The 23,145-nt window shown below is 41.1% G+C and overlaps 1 protein-coding gene and 1 pseudogene across 23 annotated transcripts in view; both read right to left on the bottom strand.

Moving 5' to 3' along the window:
* The window catches only part of LOC148019198 (kinesin-like protein FLA10), a 130,438-nt gene extending 107,970 nt beyond the window's left edge, over nt 1-22,468 (bottom strand). For 20 of the 23 annotated variants that reach the window (XR_015687548.1, XR_015687539.1, XR_015687545.1 and 17 more), the window contains exons 1-3: nt 22,128-22,468; nt 19,912-20,060; nt 19,558-19,605 (exon numbers count right to left, since the gene is read on the bottom strand). Coding sequence is in view for 12 of the 23 variants with exons in the window: in XM_087660731.1 (XP_087516857.1) it covers nt 19,558-19,605; nt 19,912-20,060; nt 22,128-22,230 (300 nt within the window). In the remaining 11 variants the exon portion in view is untranslated. Of the gene's footprint in view, nt 1-18,211; nt 18,378-19,557; nt 19,606-19,911; nt 20,061-22,127 lie in introns of those variants that run through there. The other 3 variants (XR_015687544.1, XR_015687547.1, XR_015687546.1) reach the window with 3 other exon arrangements.
* Nucleotides 14,479-15,646, bottom strand: LOC148019199 (uncharacterized; annotated as a pseudogene).
* Nucleotides 22,469-23,145: the final 677 nt, after the last annotated feature.

The raw sequence follows: 23,145 nt of genomic DNA, 5'->3' as shown, positions 1-23,145 counted from the left end.
AATCTCTGGTGCCCAGAAAATCTCTGGTGGAAGAGCTATAGCATCTGCAGGCTATTGATGATTCAAATCCCTGCTGGAAATAGGGCCCGTCCAGAATTGGCTGGCCAGGGTGTTTTATCTCATGTTACTGCAGCTCCAACAACCAGTTTCAGCCTGGAGAGCAGTGTATATCAATTTAGATCATTACTATGGTTTCACAAAAGACAAAAAGAACTCTGTATATTTGTGTCTCAGTGGCGAGGGAGTCCATATTCTAGTCTAGACTAATTATGTTGTTCATTTTGAAGACATTTTCTAATATAGTATCAGACTTTCGATGGTGTGATAGGTCTGATGACTATTTGAAGAGATTGTTAATCAATCAGTCTGTCTGTCTATCTGTCCCTCTCTCCTCTGATTGTTCTAGAAACTAAGTAAGACTAAGTACTTACAAATTGCTAATTGCATGCAGTGAACTAACATCATCCGGAAGAGAGGCTGCCTTTAGCCATTTTGACCACTCAGTCGCCTCATGGTTTGTGCGACATGTGTAAGGCATTAAAGAGCTTGGAAACCAGCTTCATGAGGAGCATTGCCCTAAATAGCTTTGCTTCTCAACACGATAACATGCAAGTGAAGCATACTTCATCTACGGAGAAATCGAGATCTGTTGGTTCCTTGTAAATATTTGGTCTACCAACATACAGTATTTGGGAGTACCAGTAAGCTTTTTTGCAATTTAGAAGTTCTCAAGTTTTGGGCCTTCTGTTGTTGTCTTCCTTGCTGCTCATAATTTTTGGCTTCGGATTTTCATATTTGAACAATTTATCTCCATAGCTAACAACCCAATTTCAATCTGATTTACACATTTAACAACTGTTGATTGAGTGTGTTGCTGCATTTTTTGAAAAGTACATGTCTTTTTAAAAATAATCGTTGTAGGGAAAAAAAAACAAAAAGAAAAGACTCATGGTGCAAAGTTGGAAGATTGAACCGCAAGAAATTCCTATGCTTTGATTTTGCCATGAATAACCACAATTAAAGCAACATTTCTATGGTGCTATTGTTTGTTAAATGTGAAAGAAAGGCACTTTTAAGTGAAAGAGAGCTCTCTTTCTCATAGGATTCAGGGAAAGTTGTATTATAGTAAGTACAATGGATATGCATGCACAGTGATGATCATTGGACAATTGGAGGTTCATTTGCAAGGCAAGACTATAACAACCAAGCTTGAAGCAATGGTGAGTTTTTGTATCCACATTTGGGCGCTTTATTGCTTTCTTCATATCGTAGGATCTAGGTATAGAGAGTATAAAAAGCCCAAGGCAAGAGTACAAGCAATCTATGTGAGAGGTAGATGAGCTTCTTGTGTATGAAAGAATGCATAAAACAATATGCATTCATCTTATTCCACATGTTGAGCTAGTTGAGGTCTAGCTTGACATTTTGGTATAGTTTTTTAGACTTAGAAATCTATCCTCGTGATGCTTGTGCTTGCATAGTACAGCAGAATAGGGCACATTGGGAATGGTAGTGAAGAATTGAGCTCTCCTTTATGGTTAGCAAAATATGCGAAAAACCCATCTAATTAGATTAGGCAGGTCGAGGATTCATCTTTTGATGGTAATTCACTACCTTCAACTTCTAGATCAAAAAGTGGAACAATACCCACTATGCTTGTTCGAGCCTTGTCATGTTCTAAGCCTCCATGCGTTCTAGCTAGTGAAAGTCTAAGGTTAGCTCTATCATATCTCCTTGAATAGTAAAGTTTAGGTAATTATTGGGCTGCGCATCTACTTGGATTTTCTCTATTATTCATCCGTTTGTCTTGTAATCGAATATCCTATATATGTTGTGAGGCATTTCCCACATAAGTTGCTGTATATGTACTTTTGCAGTGTTGGTTATGTGCATCAAAATCTACAATGGTATTTACAGCTGGATATATCAATGTACATACCAATGTAGATTTTCTGATTCACATACCAACAGTATTACTAGCTACACAAAGAAAAGCTGCAAACCATAAAAAAGTGTATGCCAGAATATTTACTATTTGAGAGAGAGAGAGAGAGAGAGAGAGAGAGAGAGAGAGGGAGAGTATGCTGACCTAATGGTCTGATGTAATAGAAAGTAAAAGATACAGAGATAATGTTGACTTGATGGTCTGATGTAAATGTTTACTACGTAATTCAATTATCTTCACGAAAAGAGAGAGAGAGAGAGAGAGAGAGAGAGAGAGAGCTTTTTCTTCATGTAGTACAAATGTAAACACACAATAGAAAAAAGGAGATTAATGAGAAGCACTAGTATTCTAGAAATAACTTGAAAAGTTTCTAGCTTCTCGTGCGTATGAGAATTTCCACTAAAAAATATATTTCTTGATTGGTGTGCACCATAGTGTATGGATGTGTTTATTTGCATGTTTATATGTGCGACAATCTAGCCATACATTTAGGTGTACCTCTTGGAGTAAAATTTCAAACTCATTTACATTCTTTTATTTGAGAGAAAGCATACTTTCTTCATAAAAGTAAGAAAGAAAAACGAAAACAAATGTGCATAGCGACTTACAATGGGGAGGGAAAGATAGAGAGAGAGACATACATGATAAGGAAGGAGTACACAAGGTCTCTCGGCATTCCATGAAAGCTCTTGGTGAAAAACATGGCTGACTAGAGAACACGCTTTATAGCTGATTGGCATTTTTTAATAGCCCCAAAACATGCTTAATTAATTAAAAACGCAAATTTGGTGAGTGGTTCGAGAGAGTTTTGGTGGTCCCTCAAAACCCTAATTTTTGGGGCACCCTTCAACATCTATCAGCATCTAGTGCCAAACGACAAGCTATTGCTATCTCTCCCACTAAATGACCGCTACAGTACTCGCATTTTTGCTGTCCAACAAGCCATCTACATTAACAAACACCTCTCCTATTGTCACCTAACAGTTCTCTGCCTCAGGTGATCAATTTTCAACCTTTCTCTAGTAGTGCATTGCTGCGTTTACTAGATTTCAGCCTTCAACTGCTGTATTTTGGTGACCAGCCTGCTACCCTTCATTATTCAACACACTCTCATCTCCAACTAGTGGTTATTACACTTGGGATCTGTCTCCAATGGACGTCACTCTCCAACACTACATTACTCTATCCTTGGGCATTCTGTACACTCTTATATTCATTTACAACATTCATTCATTTCAGAGTTTCTTCTCTCTGGGTTTGTCTGTATGTTTGAGTTTTGAGTTTTTACATTTTGCATATTGCATTTTGCATTTTGGGTTTGAGTTTTGCTTGTCTCTATCTAAGTCTTTGTGTTCAATCTTGTTCATACATACTGTGTTCGTCAGTGCAAACCCTAGCATATCTTCACATGGTATCAGAGCCGGTGCTCTTCTATAGAGTATCTTGCGATGATTGTGGAGGCTAGTCTTTGTGCAAGACTCACACACGACTCGATTCCGACTCATAATGTCTGATGCACCTTCTTCTAGGGATCCTACGACGCCCTATTTGGCTTCTCCATCATTGGAGGCTCTGAGAAGGCATTATGGTCTCCAAGGGGAGGTAGACACACCTTCACCTTTACCGTCTTCTTATTTTCATTTTGGTCATCTTATAGTTGAGGAGTTTGAGGAATACTTGTGCATCATGTACAGTCAGGTTTACACCCCTCCACGAGTGCTACTACTCGGTCTGGACTGATTGGTGAGACTAGCCATCTCCCTGATCTTGGAGAGACCATGACATTCGGCGAATCTGGCGATCCATATCCTTTATCTCAACTAAGCCTTATGTCAAGTTCATATAACCCTTTGAGTCATATGAGCCAAAACCCTCTCCTATTTCTTCTTTTGTTACACAAGATCCGAATGATTTTTAGTATGTTAACTTTAAAAGAGGAGGCTCTCAAAGCAGATACTCTTCATCAAGTATATCTTTACCATCTATTTCATTTCAGCAAGTAAACCACATTTCTCAACTCCCTCCTATCCTATCACTATCTTCTCCACATTTTGATCTACTCACATCTTCATTCCAAAATCTTGGACTACATTCTTTTTTTGCTCAAAGCACACTAGGGGTTGAATCCTCCATCTCTGCTCCTAACACTTTCTCTTTTAGTATCCCATCATCTACCTACCCTCCATTCACTCCATCTCTTGGTACATCATTAGGGGAATGCCACCCTTAACTTGTGGTGCTATATGCTGAAAAATGCTCATGTAGCAAGTGCCACTTGGACAGTGTCCCTCATGGGGAAATTGTTCACTTGCCCAAGCACCCTAGTACAAAAATGATGAAATCATGCAATGAAAATGGTAAGGTACAACAGGGGAAAGGAACCGATGTCAAAAACAAAGTGCTGAAGCCTATGGAATACCAAGAAGGGTAGGAACCCCCTCTCAACCTGGATGTGGATGCCAAAGAATGGAAGAGGAGCCCGATGTCGATCTTTGTGTGGTGCCGAGAACAATAAGAAATGGAAGAAAATGAAGTGGATGAAGCACCCCGCTAAAAGAGCAAGGTAGAAGTCACCACCATGATAGCATCGAGAGAGATGCTGCACAACCCGTCTCGGGAGGGGAAACCGCCATGCTGGAAGAAGAGCAAGCACTCCTAGGATGTGAAACCATGAAAGGAACGGTGCGCATCCCACGTCGCTAGCCCACGTAGGACCAAAGCAATCTGCAAGTTAGCCCTACACTGAAAGACAAAACCCTACAAAAGAGATGAGAATCTGCAACACAAAGGTTAGTAGTGAGATGCTCCAAAGCAAAACATAAGAAGACAAAAGAATGGAAAAGCTAAGGACAATGAATCCTATGGGCCCAACTCTAAGAGTGCGAAAAATGAATGCTAGACTGACCTAGGATATCCAAGAGGACTTAGAGACATGCTAGTCTAAGAAGGTAGCCACCATCGCGTACATTTTTTCAATAAGTGTGGTAAATTTTATGGGATGCGGCCAATTGAGTAATAGTGACCCAGAAGACGGGAGTAGGGAGAGTACACCCAACACATCACAAAACAGTACAAGCTAACCTATCCACTCAGGGTGTCGATGACGAGGAAAAGTAGGTGATGAGGTATCCATGCGATGAAGAAGGATGGTGGTATGGTAACAACAGCTGCCGGTGGAAACAGCTTAGGATCTGCTCAAGTGGTGCTCTGCACAATGAGATGCAAAGTATGCTACATACTGAAGAATGCTCATGCAGCAGGTGCCACTTGGACAGTGTCCCTCATGGGAAAATTGTTAACTTGCCCAAGCGCCCTAGTACAAAGATGATGAAATCATGCAATGCAAAGGGTAAGGTACAACACGGGGAAAAAGCCGATGTCGAAGACAAAGTACTGAAGCCTATAGAATACCAAGAAGGGTAGGAACCCCCTCTCGACCTAGATATAGATGCCGAAGAAGGAAGAGGAGCCTGATGTCGGTCTTCGTGTGGTGCCAAGAACCATAAGGAATGAAGAGGAGGAGGAAGCATCCCAGCTAGAAGAGCTAAGTAGAAGTCACCGCCATGATAGCATCAAGAGAGATGCTGCGCGATCCGCCTTGGGAGGGTAAGCCTCCATGCTGGTAGAAGAGCAAAACTCCAAGGATGATGAAACCATGAAGGAACGGCGCACATCCCAAGTCTCCAACCTAGGTAGGACTGGGCAAACCTGCATGTTAGCCCTACACTGAAAACAAAACTTGCAAAGGAGATCAAAGTCTGCAATCACATAGATCAGTAGTGAGATGCTCCAAAAACAAAACAAAACTAAAATGAAAAGCTAACTAAAGGAACAAGTGCAAAGATGCAAATGTGTATGTGTGTGTGAGTAAATGCAACGGAAGATTTAAAATATAGAGACAAAAATCCTATGGGCCCAACTCTAAGAGTGCAAAAAATGAATGCTAAACTGACCTAGGGTATCGGAAAGGACCTAGAAACACGCTAGTCTAAGAAGGTGGTCACCATCGCGTACATCCAATAGTAGGGCTCTGCCAAGGAAACGCCCGACGAGGTGGGGAGGAAGGTGAGATAGATGCATGAAGTGCAACGGGATCAGAACCTGCAGAGACCAATCAGCCAATCCCTCAGGGTAGTGAAAGAGATGGGCTACTGAGGCTATACTCGAGCCACATGTCCAGCAACAACGGCGGGTACTGAAGGAGTAGACGAAGCAGGAGCGGAAGAAGTAGCCCTATTGGACTGTGCAGTTGCAGCGATCTGCTAAGGCTTTTAGGTGGAAGACCTTGGGCCTTGGAGCGACACTCCTCGTCCACATGGCCTGCTCTCTGGCAATGTGTGCAAAACCCGTTTTTCTTAGAGAGTAGCTACCAGATAGGTCTAGATTCTTTGGTTCCATCTGAGAAAGACGAGTCACCCTTTGATTGGCTTACCTTCGCATCTTGCGAGTTCTTGCCACTGGTAGTATTTTCTCCCGAAGAAGAGGCAACCAACCCCCTCTACTCTGAATAAGGCTGTGATAAGGATTTCTTGTGGACTTAATCATGCAGCCTCGCGTAACGCAAGAATTGGCACTCAAACTCGTAGAAGGTTGGTAATCGAGGTTGAGAGATGATGTATTGAATGAAATTGAAGTACTTTTCTGGCAATTTATTCAAGAAGAATATAACCTGATCGTCATCTGACTTTGAAGAGCTAGCAGTAGCGAACTCGGCAAGTAACCACCTATATTCAACCAACTTGACTTTCAGATCATCCCCTTCCTTTTAATAGAGAACTCTTGAAGCTCAAAGTCGAGACTGATGAGCCGAGTACGATCACGAGCCGCATAGTGGTCGAGAAGGTGACTCCAACGCTCTTAACACGAGCAGAAAGTGCTGCAACTAAGAATCAAACTCAGAAAGCAATCCTTGCATCAGCTCAACATTGGTTGTGGCATTGCGGGCTCTCCATTGACGGATGTAGTCAAGGTGAGCTAGTCAAGGGTCCGGGCATAGGCTCTAGACCAATGACGAGGTCTCAAAGACCCTGAGACTCAAGCACTTGTTGCATGAAATTAGACCAAGGGGTGAAATTTGACCCGTTAAAACGTGTCTTATCCGTGAAGGCATTCTTGGCCGTTGCAACAGGAGTGGTAGTGCTTGCAAAAGGATAGTGTGAAAAAGTGTAGTGTGGGTAGAATGGAGGAGTGGAGTACACTTGGGAATGGGCCCCACAGTGCCCACCAAGCATGCGGGTAGTGTGCAAGGTGGATCCATAGGTAGGGATGGGTTGACTAGGCATGGGCATGGTAGCCACATGAGGAACCCAAGGAGGTGGGATGGGAACACGAGGAGCAGAAGATGGGAATCCCTACGTAGGTGTAACCCAAGGAGAGTGTGAAGATGCACCATAAGTTGAGGATGGAAACCCCTGCGTTTGAGTGGTCATGTGAGATGTGAAGCTGGGGATAAAGAGGGGGATGCCCATCACAATTGACCCAGGAGTTATGGGTGTGCTCATTTGTTGAAAGGTGAGAGGCACTGTGTTAAAGGGTGGCATTCCCCCTAACAAAGTACCATGGTGCAAAGAGGTAGAGAATGGGGTGGAGAAGGAAAAGGTGCTAGGAGCGGAGATGGAAGATCCAACCCCTAGGGTGTGTGATACAGATATGGAGTGTAATCCAAGGCTTTGGAAAGATGATGAGAGGTGTGATATATAAGAGGGTGGGATGGGAGGGAAGTGAAAAGTGTATGTAGCATGCTCAAATGAAACAAAAGTTGTAGATGTACCTGAATTGTCTCCTTCGTGAGCCCCCTCTATTGAAGTTCACATATGCAAAGCCATCCCGATCCTGTACCTAACAAGCAAGGGTTTTGATTCATGCAACACAAAAGAATTATACAAAACAGATATTGAACCTGGCTGAGATGATGAAGATGGATTGCCACACGTTCTAAATGTCATATGTCCTCCATGATCACAGGGGTAGCCAGCCTTACCAACCGGTTCGGATGTGGTAGCAAAACTGGTAGGAGTGTAAATATCACCGTACTTGGTGCGATAGTACTTCTCAAAGTCCTCCTCTATCATGTTAGTGAATTCTGGAATAGGAGTAGAAAAAGAAGGTGAAGGTGAAAGTGGAGTGTTGTCCTCCTCACCGAGTCCATAATGCCGTCTCAGGGCCTCCAATGATGGAGAAGCCAGATAAGACATCATAGGAACTAGAGAAGGTGTCTAGGACATTGTGATTCGATTACGAGTCGTATTGTGTGCCTCGCACAAAGACTAGCTATCCACAATATCTGCAGGATGCTCTTTACAAGAGCACCGGCTCTGATACCATGTGAAGAAAACTGCTAGGGTTTGCACCGAGGGCACACTGAGTGTACGACTACGACAAAAACACAAAGAGACAGACATAGACACAAAGAGCAAAACTCAAACCCTAAACGCAAAACTCAAAAACTCAAACCCTAAACGCAAAACTCAAATACAAAAACTCAAACACAAACAGAAGAAGGGAAGAGAGAGAACATAACTTTGAAGTGAATGAATGTTGTAAATGAATGTAAGAGTGTATAGTGTGCTCAAGGGCAAAGCAATGTCGGAGTGTGACATCCACCGGAGACGGATCCCAAGTCTGTGACCACCAATCGGAGTGTAGGTGAAACCAGTCTATGACTCACATAAAGCGGTAGTTCCTTCAATTAATACATGGTCTTTTCACACAGACTCACAAACAGAGACCTCACACCAGATTGGCCCCAAAGTCCGGTGCCCCTTTCGGTATTTCTTTTTCAATTAAAAGATGGGAAATTACAATAATGAAATGTTCCAAAGTACAAAACCTGTGAACAGTTGGATTTCATCTTTTCTGAGAAAATCTCAGCTACATAAGGACAGCACTACATATCCAGAACAACATCCCTCTGAGGAAAACACTTTCTGCGACCATAACTCAATGATTCAAGTGCAGAATTGCAGTCTGCAGAACTCTGTAAACATAACCCTTTTCTATTCAATCTCTAAATAACCCCTTTTATATTACACCCTTCTTTATGTAAAAAATGTATAAAAATGATATTTTTAAAATATCTTATTTTGAACCCATGTGATCCACACATATATTCATGAGTAACTTACCTAAGAGTACATAAGGGATTCCTCCATGCAACCAACCTTCAAGCATGCTACATTTAGGTCTTCTATTTTTCATCAAAAAATTCTTCAAGATTTTCAAAATGCTCTCACTAAAGAACATCTGTCATGCATGAAATATGCCACATATACCCATCCCATCCACACTGTTTTTACCTATTTCTTGACCTGTTCTCAGCCTTATTCCATTCCAGATCTGTTCCGTACCAGATGGACTACAAACCCTTTGTCCCTAGCATCATTCCAACAGTAAAACAATCCCACAAAGAGCACTAAATCAGAGCTGAAAAACCCTGTTCCTGTGTGGCATGGTCATCACTTTCTTTAGTTCCTACATTGAAGAAGCCATTTACTGCTCTTGAACCTAGACAGTGAGGTTCTTGCCTCAGCAAAAGTGCAAAGAAAACATAGAACTGTACATTCGATGGAATCAGCTCATCATGCAAAGCATTTCCTCTAAGAATAGAGAGAGAGTTGACCAGAGGAAGCAAGCTCTACCTCCGTACATGAGTCAGAGACGAAGTACTCTCCATGATCGGTGTAAAATTTGACATCGGCATAGGCCAGAGAATTAATCCTCGTGCAAAAACGAAGATAATGACACAAACAAATTCTCGGATCCAAAAATAGTAACTCGCTAAATTTTAGGGATGGTGACCCCTACATTTCTCAAGTTGTTCTAAGCAACTTTTATCATTGCAACCACATCAAAAAGTGTAATGTGGCTCAGTTACAGTGACTTTTATTCCATGGGCATTCTCACATGTGCATCTTCTATCTTGGCCAGGCTCATTGTTCTGCACCATCTCCAGTGGCTAAGCACATAGTCCCAAACCATTGGCATTCTATTCTTCAATGCCCATTCAATTCAGTCACAAGGCTCAGACAAACGATTAGTCCAATTTGTCCCAATGGCTGCCTCTTCTGGCCATGCAAAGATCCCGGCTTAATCCAAGAGAACTCTAGGGGTAAAAAGCAACAGCAACTACAAAAAAGAAAAATAAAATAACTAATAAGTAAATAAGAAAAGCAAATGCAAAAAGTATCACCACCTGGTGACATACTCCCCTCTTGTAAGAAGCAAGCGACCTTGATTGCATGTCACACATGCTAACGGATGACACGGGACGATAACAAGATTCTCCATGTTATTAGTGCCATCGCATGTATTACTTGCTAACAAATGACACGGGGCGATGGTAGGAGTTTCCCCACTACCATTTTTGCCATTGCAAGTTCAAGTCTCGCATAGGTGGAGGATCACATCCTGTATCCAACTATGGTTACTAGGAGCCTTTCTAATATACATGTTTTCGGATGCAACACAGGGCGATAGCACATATCCCCGAACTATTAGTGTCACAACATGTATAATCATTCAACTAAAGTGTAACAAATACAACTTCAAAGCACTGAGATTTCATTCAATGATACACATGTTAATGCTAAGTGTAAACCATACATTGTGCATTATTCAGTGAGATGCAGTATTCAACTCTACAATAGAGAATGTACATTGCTTCAAAAAGCATTCTAAGTCACTGTAGGTTCCAGCAAGAAAGCTTCTCGATAAAGTTGCAATAACTGAGGCGAATCTGCCAATTCAGTCTCTTCCATCCATTTGGCAATGTTGAATCTTGTCTATAACCATTACCATACTATAACATGGTGGTTGAACACTACCTACACCGGTTCACCATTGGAGCATCAATGTAGTATTTCATACACTTACATAACTCTTGTTCACATTGTAACTTCCGTGAAGGGTGGTTACAGTCCTTGTCAATCCGAAAAAAATGTCGGATTACGACTCGATTTTTTTAAAAAAGTAAATAAAAATTGTTAGTTATTAATATTTGTTAGTTTTTACTTTAGTTAGTCTTTAGTTAGTAACCTTACTAACTTACAATGGTGAATAGTTCTTGAACTTCACCAAAAATCTTCTTATAACTCTACCTTTTACTTTCCTATCCTTACATGCCAGGATTTGCTTAGGAACTAGAATCTCATCTAATTCCTCTACTTCAGGCTGTTCCTCTTGAACCATATCGTCTGGCACTTCACCAATAAAAGACCTCAATAGGCTCACATGGAATGCATTATGAATTTTCCAATTCTCTAGCAATTTCAGCCTATACGCCACGTCATTGATCTTCTCTAAGACTTGAAAAGGGCCATAGTAACGCATACTCAGCTTTGGAAACAAACGTTCCTTGCCCTTTTGTTTTCTCAAATGTGCCTTTTCAAAACGTAATAACACCCAATCATCCTTTTTGAACAAGAGTTCCCGACAATGACTATCAGCAGCTCCTTTCTATTTAGCTTGTGACTTTTCTAAGGCATACTTGACCTTTTTATATACTTCTTCCCAATCTTTTACATAACGATCTGCTTCAAAAATATTATCTTTTATCTGCAAAATGGGAGGCAATTTCTTTCCACCTTCCACAATCTCAAAAGGTGCTTTGCCAGTAGATGAGTGCATTGTATTATTGTATGCACACTCAACCAATGGCAAGTAGTGTTCCCAAGAAGTCTTATGATCTGAAACATAACACTTCAGTAGATCTAAAATAGTCCAATTTGGTTCTTTAGATTGTCCATCAATTTGCGGATGGAAAGAAGATGAAAATTTCAGCGTAGTGCCCATGTTTTCAAACAATGCTTTCCAAAACAAGCTAGTCATTCTTGGGTCCCTATCACTAACAATTGACCGTGGCATTCCATGGTACTTGAAGATATTATGCATAAATATCTTTACTATGTATTCTAACTTAACCTTTTTCCCTACAGGAATGAAATGTGCATATTTGCTGAATCTGCAAATGATAGTCCAGATTCCATCATTCCCTGAAGAAGTTCTTGGAAGATCAAAAATGAAATCCATGGCAATACTTTCCCATGGCCTTTCTGGAGTAGGCAGTGGTTGCAATAACCCTGGTGCCTTCTATCTATCAAATTTGACCTTTTGGCATACAAGGCAAGATCTGACATATGCATCAACATTAGATCTCAAGGTTGGTCAATAGAAGAAAGTCTCTACCGCTTTGACTGTAGCATCAATACCACGATGTCCTGCATACGGTGCAGTGGAGCATGACTTTCTAATAAAACTTTTGGCCTTAGCTGTTTTCTAACACATAGTCTTCCATGCATCATGATAAAACCTTCTTTGAACACATAATGATCATGATGTTGGCCATTGATCAACTGTTCATAGATTTCAAAGAAATCTTCATTATCAGCATACTGCTCTTTCATATCATCCAATTCATGGTGATAAGAAATTAAAACAACTGACACCTGTGGTTTGCGAGATAAAGCATCTACAACTACATTCTTCTTGCCTTCCACATGCACTATCTGAAAATGAAACATAGATAGAAAATTTGCCCAACGCATGTGTTTCTCTGACAATTTAGCCTGTGTGAGAAAGTATCTAAGTGTTTGATGATCCGTTTGCACTACAAAATCAGCACCAAGCAAATAGTGCTTCCAACTAGAGAGTGCACAGATCACAATCAAATAACTCTTTCTCATAAAGTTGGTAAGTCCTTTCAACGACAGAAAGTACTCTACTCTCGTATGCCACAACTCGGCCATTCTGCATTAATACAGCACCAATTCTATTTCCACATGCATCACACTACACTACGAATGGCTTAGACAAATCTGGCAAAATAAGTACTGGATCTGTAGTCATTTTCTCCTTCAAACATCTAAATGCTGATTTCTCTTTGTTAGTCCATTGCCATTTGACATCCTTCTTTTCAAGCGCATGTAAAGGAGAAGCAATCTCTGCAAAGTGTCTTACAAATCTTCTGTAGTAAGAGCATAGGCCGAGGAAACTGCGAACATCATGAACGGTTTTCAAGTCTGGCCAAGAGACAATTGCTTCTATCTTTGCAAGTTTGCAAGATCCATCTTCACACCATCTTTAGAAACTATGTTCCCAAGGAAGTGAATCTCTTCCAAAAAGAATTCACTCTTCTTGCCATTAATGAGCAATCTGTTATGTTTAAGCTCATTAAAGACTGTAACTAAGTGTATTCTATGCTCCTCTTCATTCTTTGAAAAGATAATCATATCATCAAAGAATGTGCCAACGAAACTTCAATAAGGGTGAAAAATTCTATCCATCATCCTGTTAAACGTAGCAAGAGCATTGGTCAATCCAAACAGCATGACTAAAAATTCATAGAGACCAAATGTCGTTCTAAAAGCAGTCTTATGGATATCCTCTGGCCTGATTTTGATCTGATGGTACCCACTTTTCAAATCTATCTTGCTAAACATTCATGCTCCTTGTAATCAATCAAGAATGTCATCTATCCTCGGAATCGGAAACCTATTCTTGATCGTGTTCTTATTCAAGGCTCTGTAGTCAATACACATTCGCCAAGAGCCGTCCTTTTTTTGAACTAGCAACACAGGTGAACAAAACGGAGAACTATTGGCCTGAATTAGTCCCTTCTCTAAAATCTCGTTAACCTATATCATAATCTCTTTCTGTTGCGCTGCACTCACCCTGTACGGTGGCCTATTGGGTGGACTAGCCCCTGGAATAAGATCTATGGTATGATCTTCAGGCCTCTCAAAGGGTAACTCTCTTGGTAACGAATCTGAGAAACAATCACTGAATTATCCAAGAAAACCCTTCTACTTTCATCTAGTACAGACACATTACTGTCAACTTCATTAACTTGCTTTGCAAAAACCAAGTACGCAAAAATATGATTTTTCATTACAAAAGTAATTGCAGAAGCAGAAACAACTGGGACAGACTCTCCTTTAAGCTTCACATCTAACACATAAGTCTTGCTCCTATGTACAAGAGTAATCGTTCTATTGTAAGTATCCAAGATAGCATGCTTCCTGTGGCACCATGGAAGATCCAACGGAACATCACAGCCCTCTAAAGGCATAATATGGAACTCCTCTGTGTCCACATGGCCCTAAATGTGCATACGGAGTTTGCCAAGAATGGGGGTGATAGGTTCAGTATGTCTTGGGCATGCCAAATCAGCATGTCCAACTGGTCGCATTTTCTCGGGACGTATACCCAGCTTAGCTGCCAATGCTGGTGAGATAAAGTTTGCACAAGCTCCAAGATCAAAGAAAATAAGCATTGTGGAATCTCTGATCTTTCCCCAAGCTCTGCACAATTCTGTAGCATCATCAACTAATTGATCTCCCACCATATCAAGCACTAAGCCAATGATGGGCTTCTTTTTACTTTGTGCATCTTTAGAACATTGATGTGGGCACTTAGAAGCAATATGGCCTTTTTGTTCACATATAAAGCATTTCTCAACCATCATTAAAACCTTTCTTTCTTCAAATGATTTGCCAAAAAGTGGCCTCTTCTGTCCTTTGCCTTGTTTAAAAGAAGTCTTAAGGTTGCTGCTGAAATCTTTTCTTCCAAAAAAACTTCTTTGTAAAACTAGTCTTTTCTAGAAATTGCTTCTTCTTCTTGCCAGAATCCTGCTTAAACTGAGAATCCTTCTTTTCAATGCCTTTAAAGCTATCAACTTTTCCTTTCAACAATGCATTTGCCACACCAACATTTTCAATTAATTGTACCGTATTTGTAACCCTGGTCTTGGTACAATAATCCATGATGGCTTCGAGCAAACAGCAACAGTACTTTTCAATTTGTTTTGACAGGGGCATTGTCTTGTAAGAACTCACAGGCAAAAGTGCTTCCCAAAATTTCTTATTGTACTCTTCTAAATCCGCACAATTTGCCACGTCTAATTTATGCCATGCAGTCATGACATCCACTTCAAATGTGTTAGTTAACCATGAGCCTGCAAACAACTGTTTAAAATGGACCCAAGTGGCAGGTGCATATCCTTGCATCAACAATATGTTCCACCACTACAAAGCATTACCTTTCAAAAAAGTTGCAGCCTTCCGCACCTTAGAAGTCTCAGTAAAATTCCCTCTAGTGTAAGCTGCATCAAATTGATGTATAAATGTCAAAGCTTTCAGCTTATCTTGCATACCACTAAAGGTTTCAAACTTTAATGCCTGACCACCCTCTTTATAGTCTTTAGGCTTTGCACTTTTTGTTGTCAGGTTATCATAGACAGGTGGCTGTAAAAAGGGGAGTCCCTTAGGCGCATTATCAACATTCATTTCACCTGTCTTAGCTGCCATATAGCCACTAGGCTGAAAAAAGACCAGCCGCTGCATTTTGTACTCCAGGCATCAAAAAAGGACTCTGCAAAGTCTGATAACCGGGCTGTAGACCAATATTAGCATAAAGTGGATTCACTGCCTCAACAGGCATAATTCCGGGTGGCCCTCTGGGCAAGTATCCCTGATAACCAGTGGGTAATCCAGCCATTGCTTGAAAAACTGACCCACCACCAAAGAAACCAGGATAAGGAGCAAACTGAGGAGAAATAGTCTACTGTGCCACTTGTGCATAACTGCCTTGACCATTCACTCACTGGTCATGTGCTTGTGCTTCTTGTTGCATTGGATCTATCTCCATGTTTGGCGTCTTTTCCACATGCTCACGCACTTTAGAGGTTTGCCTTTTTGAGCACTCCATGGTATGATGTGATGACTCAGCCCGAGAATCCTCATTATGTGACTTCAAAAATTTTTGCATCCAAGGATTCTTTACAAGCTGTTCGAAAGAGCCAACCATACTAAGGAGTTGTGCCATAAACAAGTCCTATTCTTGCTCCTCATCCTGTGGTTCGATCTCAGTTCTAAAAGGTGCTGACACCTGTGCACCAATACTCTCTCTTCGGTGTCTATGAGCAGAAGAAGAACTCTCTTCTTCATAGAGGGAGTCTTCCTTTGCCTTTGTCCATGTCTGCCATCTCTCTAGTCCTGTAATCTCTGTAAAACCTGTGTGTATGGCCTTTTCACCCAAAACTATCCGAGCTTAAATTCTTGCAGAAAAGAATTCAAATTCCGAGGATGGAACTGTGAAACCGGTCTATGACTCACATAAAGCAATAGTTCCTTCAATTAATACCTAGTCTTTTCACACACACACACACACACACACACACACACACACACACACACACACACACACACACACACACACACACACAAACAAAGACCTCACTCCCTCGCTCAATACCAAATTGGCTCCGAAGTCCGGCGCCTTTTTCGGTATTTCTTTTTCAATTAAAAGATGGTGTATCCAAAGAAAAATACATTCCTAGGAGTGTCTATAAATGAATCTCTCCAAACCCATTCCCCAAAATCCCACTGTAGTCTTTGAAGAGACCTCCTCCTATATACCCAACACCTCTAGCCATCCATCATGCATGTCTCAAGGTCTGGGTCTGAATACCAAGTCCTACACAATGAGGCACAATCCTAATTATCTTCCAAGACCATTCAATGGACTCCAATTGATCCAAATCCTCACTCTTGAGTCTACTATACTTATGCATCAAGGAGGTAAACACACCACAATAGCCACCAACCACTACAAGAAAAATGTCTTCTTTGGTAAAGAGCTTAATCCATGCTTGAGAAGTGTCTATCTCAATCCTCACTCTAAGCTAAGCTATCACCTCCCTAATGCTCTCTCCATAATGTATCTAGCCCCGTTGAATGCCACGAAGCCTCTATTTTTGTGGTTGGGGTGGTAGCCCAAGAAAGGTGATCCACTCCCCTACAAAAGAAGCTATATGCAAAGAGAATCTCACCCAATATAAGCGTGTCCTCTCACAGTTGGTGTGACCCCCGAGCCCCTCCCTATCCTAAGTAGCTAATTGAAGAGAAGAGATTACCTCCCTTCTCTGTAATCATCATTGGATCACTCTGGTGAAGTCGTACAGATGCTAATCTCCAAGCCCGAATAATTGTAGCAACAAATATGAACTCAAAACCATTCCCATGTCCTGTAGCGTAGGTACACTGAAAAACCCAAAAAGGCTAGGCTGCCATGGTCCTCCATCAACAAGAATAATGGTCTCTATCTCCATAGCAATAACTTTTTCTACAAATCCTTGCCTAGAAGAGGGCCTCTCACAATAAGCTTCAACATCAACACTACGGTCTCACTATTGGGGTCAATGATCCCCAAACCACCCCTAGTTCTAGGATGAATGATAACATCCCAAGCTACTTTAGCTCTTGTAGGGCACCTGTCTCCACTTGACCGAATGAAATTTTTAATGTGGCACTTCACATAGCCAATGCATGACCTAGAGAAGGCCCAACAAGAAGTAATATACCACATGGTGACAAGTAGAACCCAGTTAGCCACTACCCACCCCCCTGCTATAGATAGACTCATGATCCAATATAGTAGCTTTTGCCTAATGCTCAAGAAAAAGGGTGCTAGTTGCTACTTTGAGGTGATATTGATGTCCACATGACAACCAAGACATCTCATTGAAGTGCTACAAGGAACTGAAGTGAAATTTCATGTGGCCTCTTGTGCCAATTGTGATAAGAGCTCCTAAGGCTCTACAAAAAACCTCCATCACAACTACAAAGGCCATGAAGTTCTAATCTTCCTCCAAGTAAACTATTGTGAAGTCTTGAAAAGAAAAAAGTTATAATCTTCCTCCATCACAACTACAAAGACCCTAACATTCTAATCTTCCTCCAAGTAAACTGTTGTGAAGACTTGAAAAGAAAAAAGTGTAATTGCTATTAGTGGAAAGGTCACTTAGCATGTGTTCAAAAAGTTCTCCCTTTCAAAGCCATTCATGCACCCAAAAATCCATCCAAATTTAGGATTTGGAAATGACTTAGGCATGATTTCTAGTCTCTTGCGTCTTTCTGTGGACTCCTTTCTTGATCACTAATTCAATATACTTTTCTTACCTCTTGATTGCACATCTTGGGGGTAGAGCAGAAACATGTGGATTCTCTAATTGCTCATGTGGACCACTATCCAATTGTGAATCACTAGATAGTAGCTATGCATCATTCCATTCTGTAAACTTTTCTGGCTCATTATGGTATCATGGTGCCTTGGGTCTATTTTGGTTTATTGTATCTTGTCTTTCCTTTGAAGTACTAATCAATGACGTCTAGCAGAATTTAGCTTGCCAATTCATACTGGCTGTAAGCATAAGATAATGGGTTATAATAGGAAACCTCAGCTTATGGCAACTGCAGTAGGTAATTGACTTACAACCGCCCAAATGAAACTCCTTTCTTTGTTTTACTAGTTCCGTGCAAATGGTACCACCATCTTCCTACTCTTGTTGCATTTCAAAATTTTCATCTCGATAACTCCAGAGCAGCTCCATGCTAATCAGCTGGTCCCCTGTGTCCTAAGAATACTCTTGAACCTTTACCAACTCCAGCTCAGCAGAGCATGGTGGCCGATTCTAGCACATGAAAGATCAGGGAGCCCACCTGTCAGCAGCACATGAACAAATCAGTAGACATGGCCACCACTCATATCAGCCCTCCCAAAGAGCAGTTTCTCATGACTTGAGCAGGCCAAACAGCAGTAGAAAGCATAGGCAGCACACAACTCAACACCTCTTTGGGAATAGTTCCACAATAATTGATCAGTCAAAACGGTTGGTAACATTTACAACCAACACATAAGAAACTTACTCAAAGCAGTAAGGAATATCCTGAGTAATGTGACCTGAGCATCTATGCACCTTTAAAAATAGCAACACATTGTCAATACACACAAGTAGCAATGCTATCAAAGAAACGATGAATAAAGTAAAAAAATCAAACCTAGAGTAAGCCATGCTTTGAATACATAAGGCAATATAAATTATGGCCATGATCAGCACATACAAAGGTGATACCAAATCGTGAACAACAAAACATGCTTGAACACAGATCTGCAACAGACTTGACTTGAGCAGGCCAAACAGCAGTAGAAGGCATACACAGCACACAACTCAATGCCTCTTTGGGAGTAGTTTCACAATAATTGATCAGTCAAAACAGCTGGTAGCATTTACAACCAGCACATAAGAAACTTGCTCAAAACAGTCAGGAATATCCCAGGCAATGTGACCTAAGCATTTACATGCCTTTAAGAATAGCCATACATTTAATACACACCAATAGAAATGCTATCAAAAAAATGAAGAATAAAGTAATGAAACCAAACCCACAATAAGCCATGCTGTAACACATGAAGCAGTACAAATTATGGCCATGATAAGCATGTACAAAAGTGATAGCAAATTGTGAACAACAAAACATGCCTGAACACAGATCTGCAACAGGCCAACAGCATTGATGGCAGTTAAAAAATAAGTATTGTAATTGAAATATTCAGAATTAATTTGCTCTCACACCAAGTGGAAAATACTACAGAAAATCACACTGCTTCATCTTTCAAGCAATAATTTGTTCCTCTAGGATTGTAATGATGCAAAAGGAGACAAAGAGATGTATCGATAATAAATGGGTGGTATGACAATGTATCTGAGAGCATGTCAAGCATTATTATCCATTTTGAATATCCAAAAGAATGCAAAAATGAATAGGCCTAGGGCATACCTGAAACTTTCTAGTTAAGGCATTGTACCCATAACCATAATCTACAACCTGAGCCACACCCGAAAAAGGAATAGATTAGCATTGACATGGAATTTTTTAGACCATTTATAGGATCTTCAGGAATTTCCTAGCATTCCAAAGATAAAATGGCTGTATAAATTTGTTTTGAGCTATTTCTCAACATTATGATTTTAATTGCAAGCAAAGTATAATCTAAGTCCTGAACGTCAGGTATAGCAAATAGCCCTTATTTCACATGTCTACAGCAAGTGAATGTTCTTGATCTGGCTCAAATAACAAAGAGGTTCATTACTATGCCTAAACATATGTTATTAGAAACAAAAGACCACTTACTTTGATGAACCTTGCATCTTTTAGAACTTGGACACATGACTTTTCCCCCCGAGACTTTTCTTCCTTTGTTAATGGCCGCACACGGACAAACACACTGATGTTGTTTCCTTTATCTTCATTTGAGACATCTGCTTTTGTGTTCGGGACACCTATGTTCCATTCCATTCACATGTATCCAAAGCTAGAATCAGAAGTTGGCATCCATCCCCTTATGTTGATCTTCAGAATCTTATACATAGAACCAGATGTTTGTTCTTGAATCAAACTACTAGCCATGACTCGCATCAATAGCTAGGTGATCTAGTATGCAATTTTGGTTAGTAAGATTTCGTGTGTGCCAGATGTTTTGCTGATCTCAAAAATAGAAATCACTGATTCATCAAATGCACGCCAAACAGTTAGATTCTGATGTCAGCTCCTTGTAAGCTCCTAGCCTCCAAGAGAACACCAAATGTCTTGAGGGAGAATTCTCAGGGTAGATATTAACTTGAAAGAGTTGAATTCTGAGCTACTCGTATGTTAGGAAGTAAAGCACAACCACCATAATTGTACTTATGTCTTTTGCTATTCCCATCAAGCCCAACCATCCTCTTGCTATTCATCCAAAAACACAAGTTTTTTATGTGTTCATTTACCCATGTAAAGAAGGACAAGCTCAATGTTGTCCTACACTTGCTCCCTTTCATTTGCCTTGCAAACATAAACCGCTTACTTTGTGGACAGCTGCTTGGCTTCATATAACAATAAGCCAATTTTGTAAAGACATACAAAATCGAGAGGCCAGCCAAAAGCAGAAAATCCATAAACTTCTGCCAAAAGAGAACTTGGCTCAGATGCTCGCTTTGCAATGCTCTATCATAGATGGGAAATCCACAAACATTTACATCCTCTTTAATGTACAAAAGACATTCCCCAATGTCAAGGATTCACTAAGACATAGACAACCAGTGTAGAATTGTCATGAACTAAACCTGAGTTGAAAGTAAGGCAACTGACTGGATGGATGGATATATAAATGTCCTTAATCTCAAATTTGTCAAAAATTTCAACTTTGTCAAAAACCTGAGTTGAAAGTAAGGCTGGATGGATGGATATATTAATGTCCTTAATCTCAAATTTGTCAAATATCCTGGAGTACAAATACTGCAGATTGAATCAATCGACCATTTTGAGGTAAGTCAAGATATGTGCAATCAGTGCAAAGGGTTGAATAAGCCTTTCCTAGTATGACAGAAGCAGGCGCTGATTTTGTGTGTGTGTGTGTGTGTGTGGAAGAAAAGAGCCATGTCTTTCATGCCCAGAATCTGTCCTATCCAGCTCTCTGCAGTAATGTGAAAGTCCGTACCAGATTGTAAAGAAGAAACGTGATGATAACCACAACAAGCTGCAATAACAATGATGGGGACAAGAAGGAGGTGATGACAACAACTACTACAATGATATTGGAGCCTCATGAGTGTGCACTGTAATGACTTGCTAAGTAATGCAATTTGTCTAACCTCTTTACTATAATACACAGTGATGGAACGGAACTGGGGGCATGAGATTGATGTGTGGTGCCCACCCTGCCCATGCATTCACAAATGTGGGGTGCAAGGGTGTGTCCTTTCATTGTCTCATCACAGTGTCTTGGGCAATTGAGGCAGCATGTCATCGAGGGGACTCAAGATGGATTTACAAATCCTGTAATGAGCGGTAGAAAGGCCTGAGGCTGAGACAGTGGGAGCTCGTTATAGCTACATGCAGAAAGCTGTCCAAACATGTAGCACGATCACACAGGAAATTGTCATTCATTGAGAGGTGACGATGCAGGCATCTACTCCAAAACCAGACGATCTCTTGTGCTAGCCAGACCCCATCACACAGGTATTAGAAGTTTGCCTACTTGATGAGCTTTTGCGTTAGACAGACCCGATCACAGAGGTATGAGATGATTCCCAATTTCTGTCATACTTCCTAATTTCAGTCGTCGTATGATCACAAGAAGTTTTCAATATTTATCCATGTAGGAAAAGGGGCTCTTTTCCCTCGCTTTTCCCTTTAGTGTTCAATATCATGACCCGGGGCCGGCCCCACGTTGCCAACCGCACCGAGCTAGATGTACAGTGGCTGCCTCGCAGAAGCTCGTGATGTTGTTGTAATTCACAATGTGCGAATTTTTCTAAAACTTCTTGTGGATGACATTGATGATGAAGATGGTGGTGGTGAGTTCTTACCTCGTTCCTTGGTCGGGGAAGTACGGCCGGCCTGCACGTCAATGGCTTTGGCACGCATTCCATCGAGGGACATGTCGAACTGCGGAAGAGGAGGGCGAGGCATGGCGAGACGACGCAAAAAGAGCAGCAGGAGAGACCAAGCCACAATTTCAAGAGTTCATGCTGGTAAGGCGCCACCAGGGGTCCGATAGAAACACGCGCACGCGCGCGAGAGAGAGAGAGAGAGAGAGAGAGAGAGAGAGAGAGAGAGAGAGTATTTCCCAGTCCGACAGTGAGGCAGACACAGCGCTGTTGAGGAGGGCCAGGGGGGAAGAGAGCGAGCGCTTGTGAAAGATCGTGGTCACTGTGTAACGGTTTGCGCCACCCGGTCACCAACTAAATCATGCTTTTGAATTGTGAACTATGTTTACTAATACTTTTAATTTATTATTATGTTATGCTTTTGAATTTTGAACTATGGTTACTAATTCTTTTATTTATTATTATGTTATATATATAGATGATCCTTACACTTCATAATGTTGTGGCATGCACACAATTACGTCTCACTGCTTAGATGATGTCACATTAAACGCTTAAATGACTTAAGATGACATGCCAAGCAAGCAAGAGAGAGAGAGAGAGAGAGAGGATGAAGACTTTCGTGTCAGCTAGCTAACCATTGGTCCCTCCACCACTACTCGAAGCTGCTTCTGCCACATCCTCGACATTCCATCTAACAACCACCGCGTCTCTATTTGTTGCCTTGCCACCTCCTCAACTCTTGGCTATGTATATCGATGTGTGTAGTGCTATAGCATTAGGGCTATAGATCCACCATCTCCTCCACTCTTGGGCATTTGGTAGCCATGATACAACCTCCACAACCGCCATCCAAATCTTGACCACCAATGGAACCTCAAGAGACACTCACATCAAGTAAGAAGTCTAGGTGCACCCTTTTATCCTTGGGCATTTAATAAAGTTGATTAAAAGGTAGATTAGTTAGGAGTTTGATAGCTATGTACATTAGTTAGGA

This window comes from Lygodium microphyllum, chromosome 20 (genome assembly GCF_053477565.2).
Source record: "Lygodium microphyllum isolate KBCC chromosome 20, Lygodium_microphyllum_v1.1.10, whole genome shotgun sequence".
NCBI classification, from domain to species: Eukaryota; Viridiplantae; Streptophyta; class Polypodiopsida; order Schizaeales; family Lygodiaceae; genus Lygodium; species Lygodium microphyllum.
This window is presented reverse-complemented; position numbering and strand designations above follow the sequence as displayed.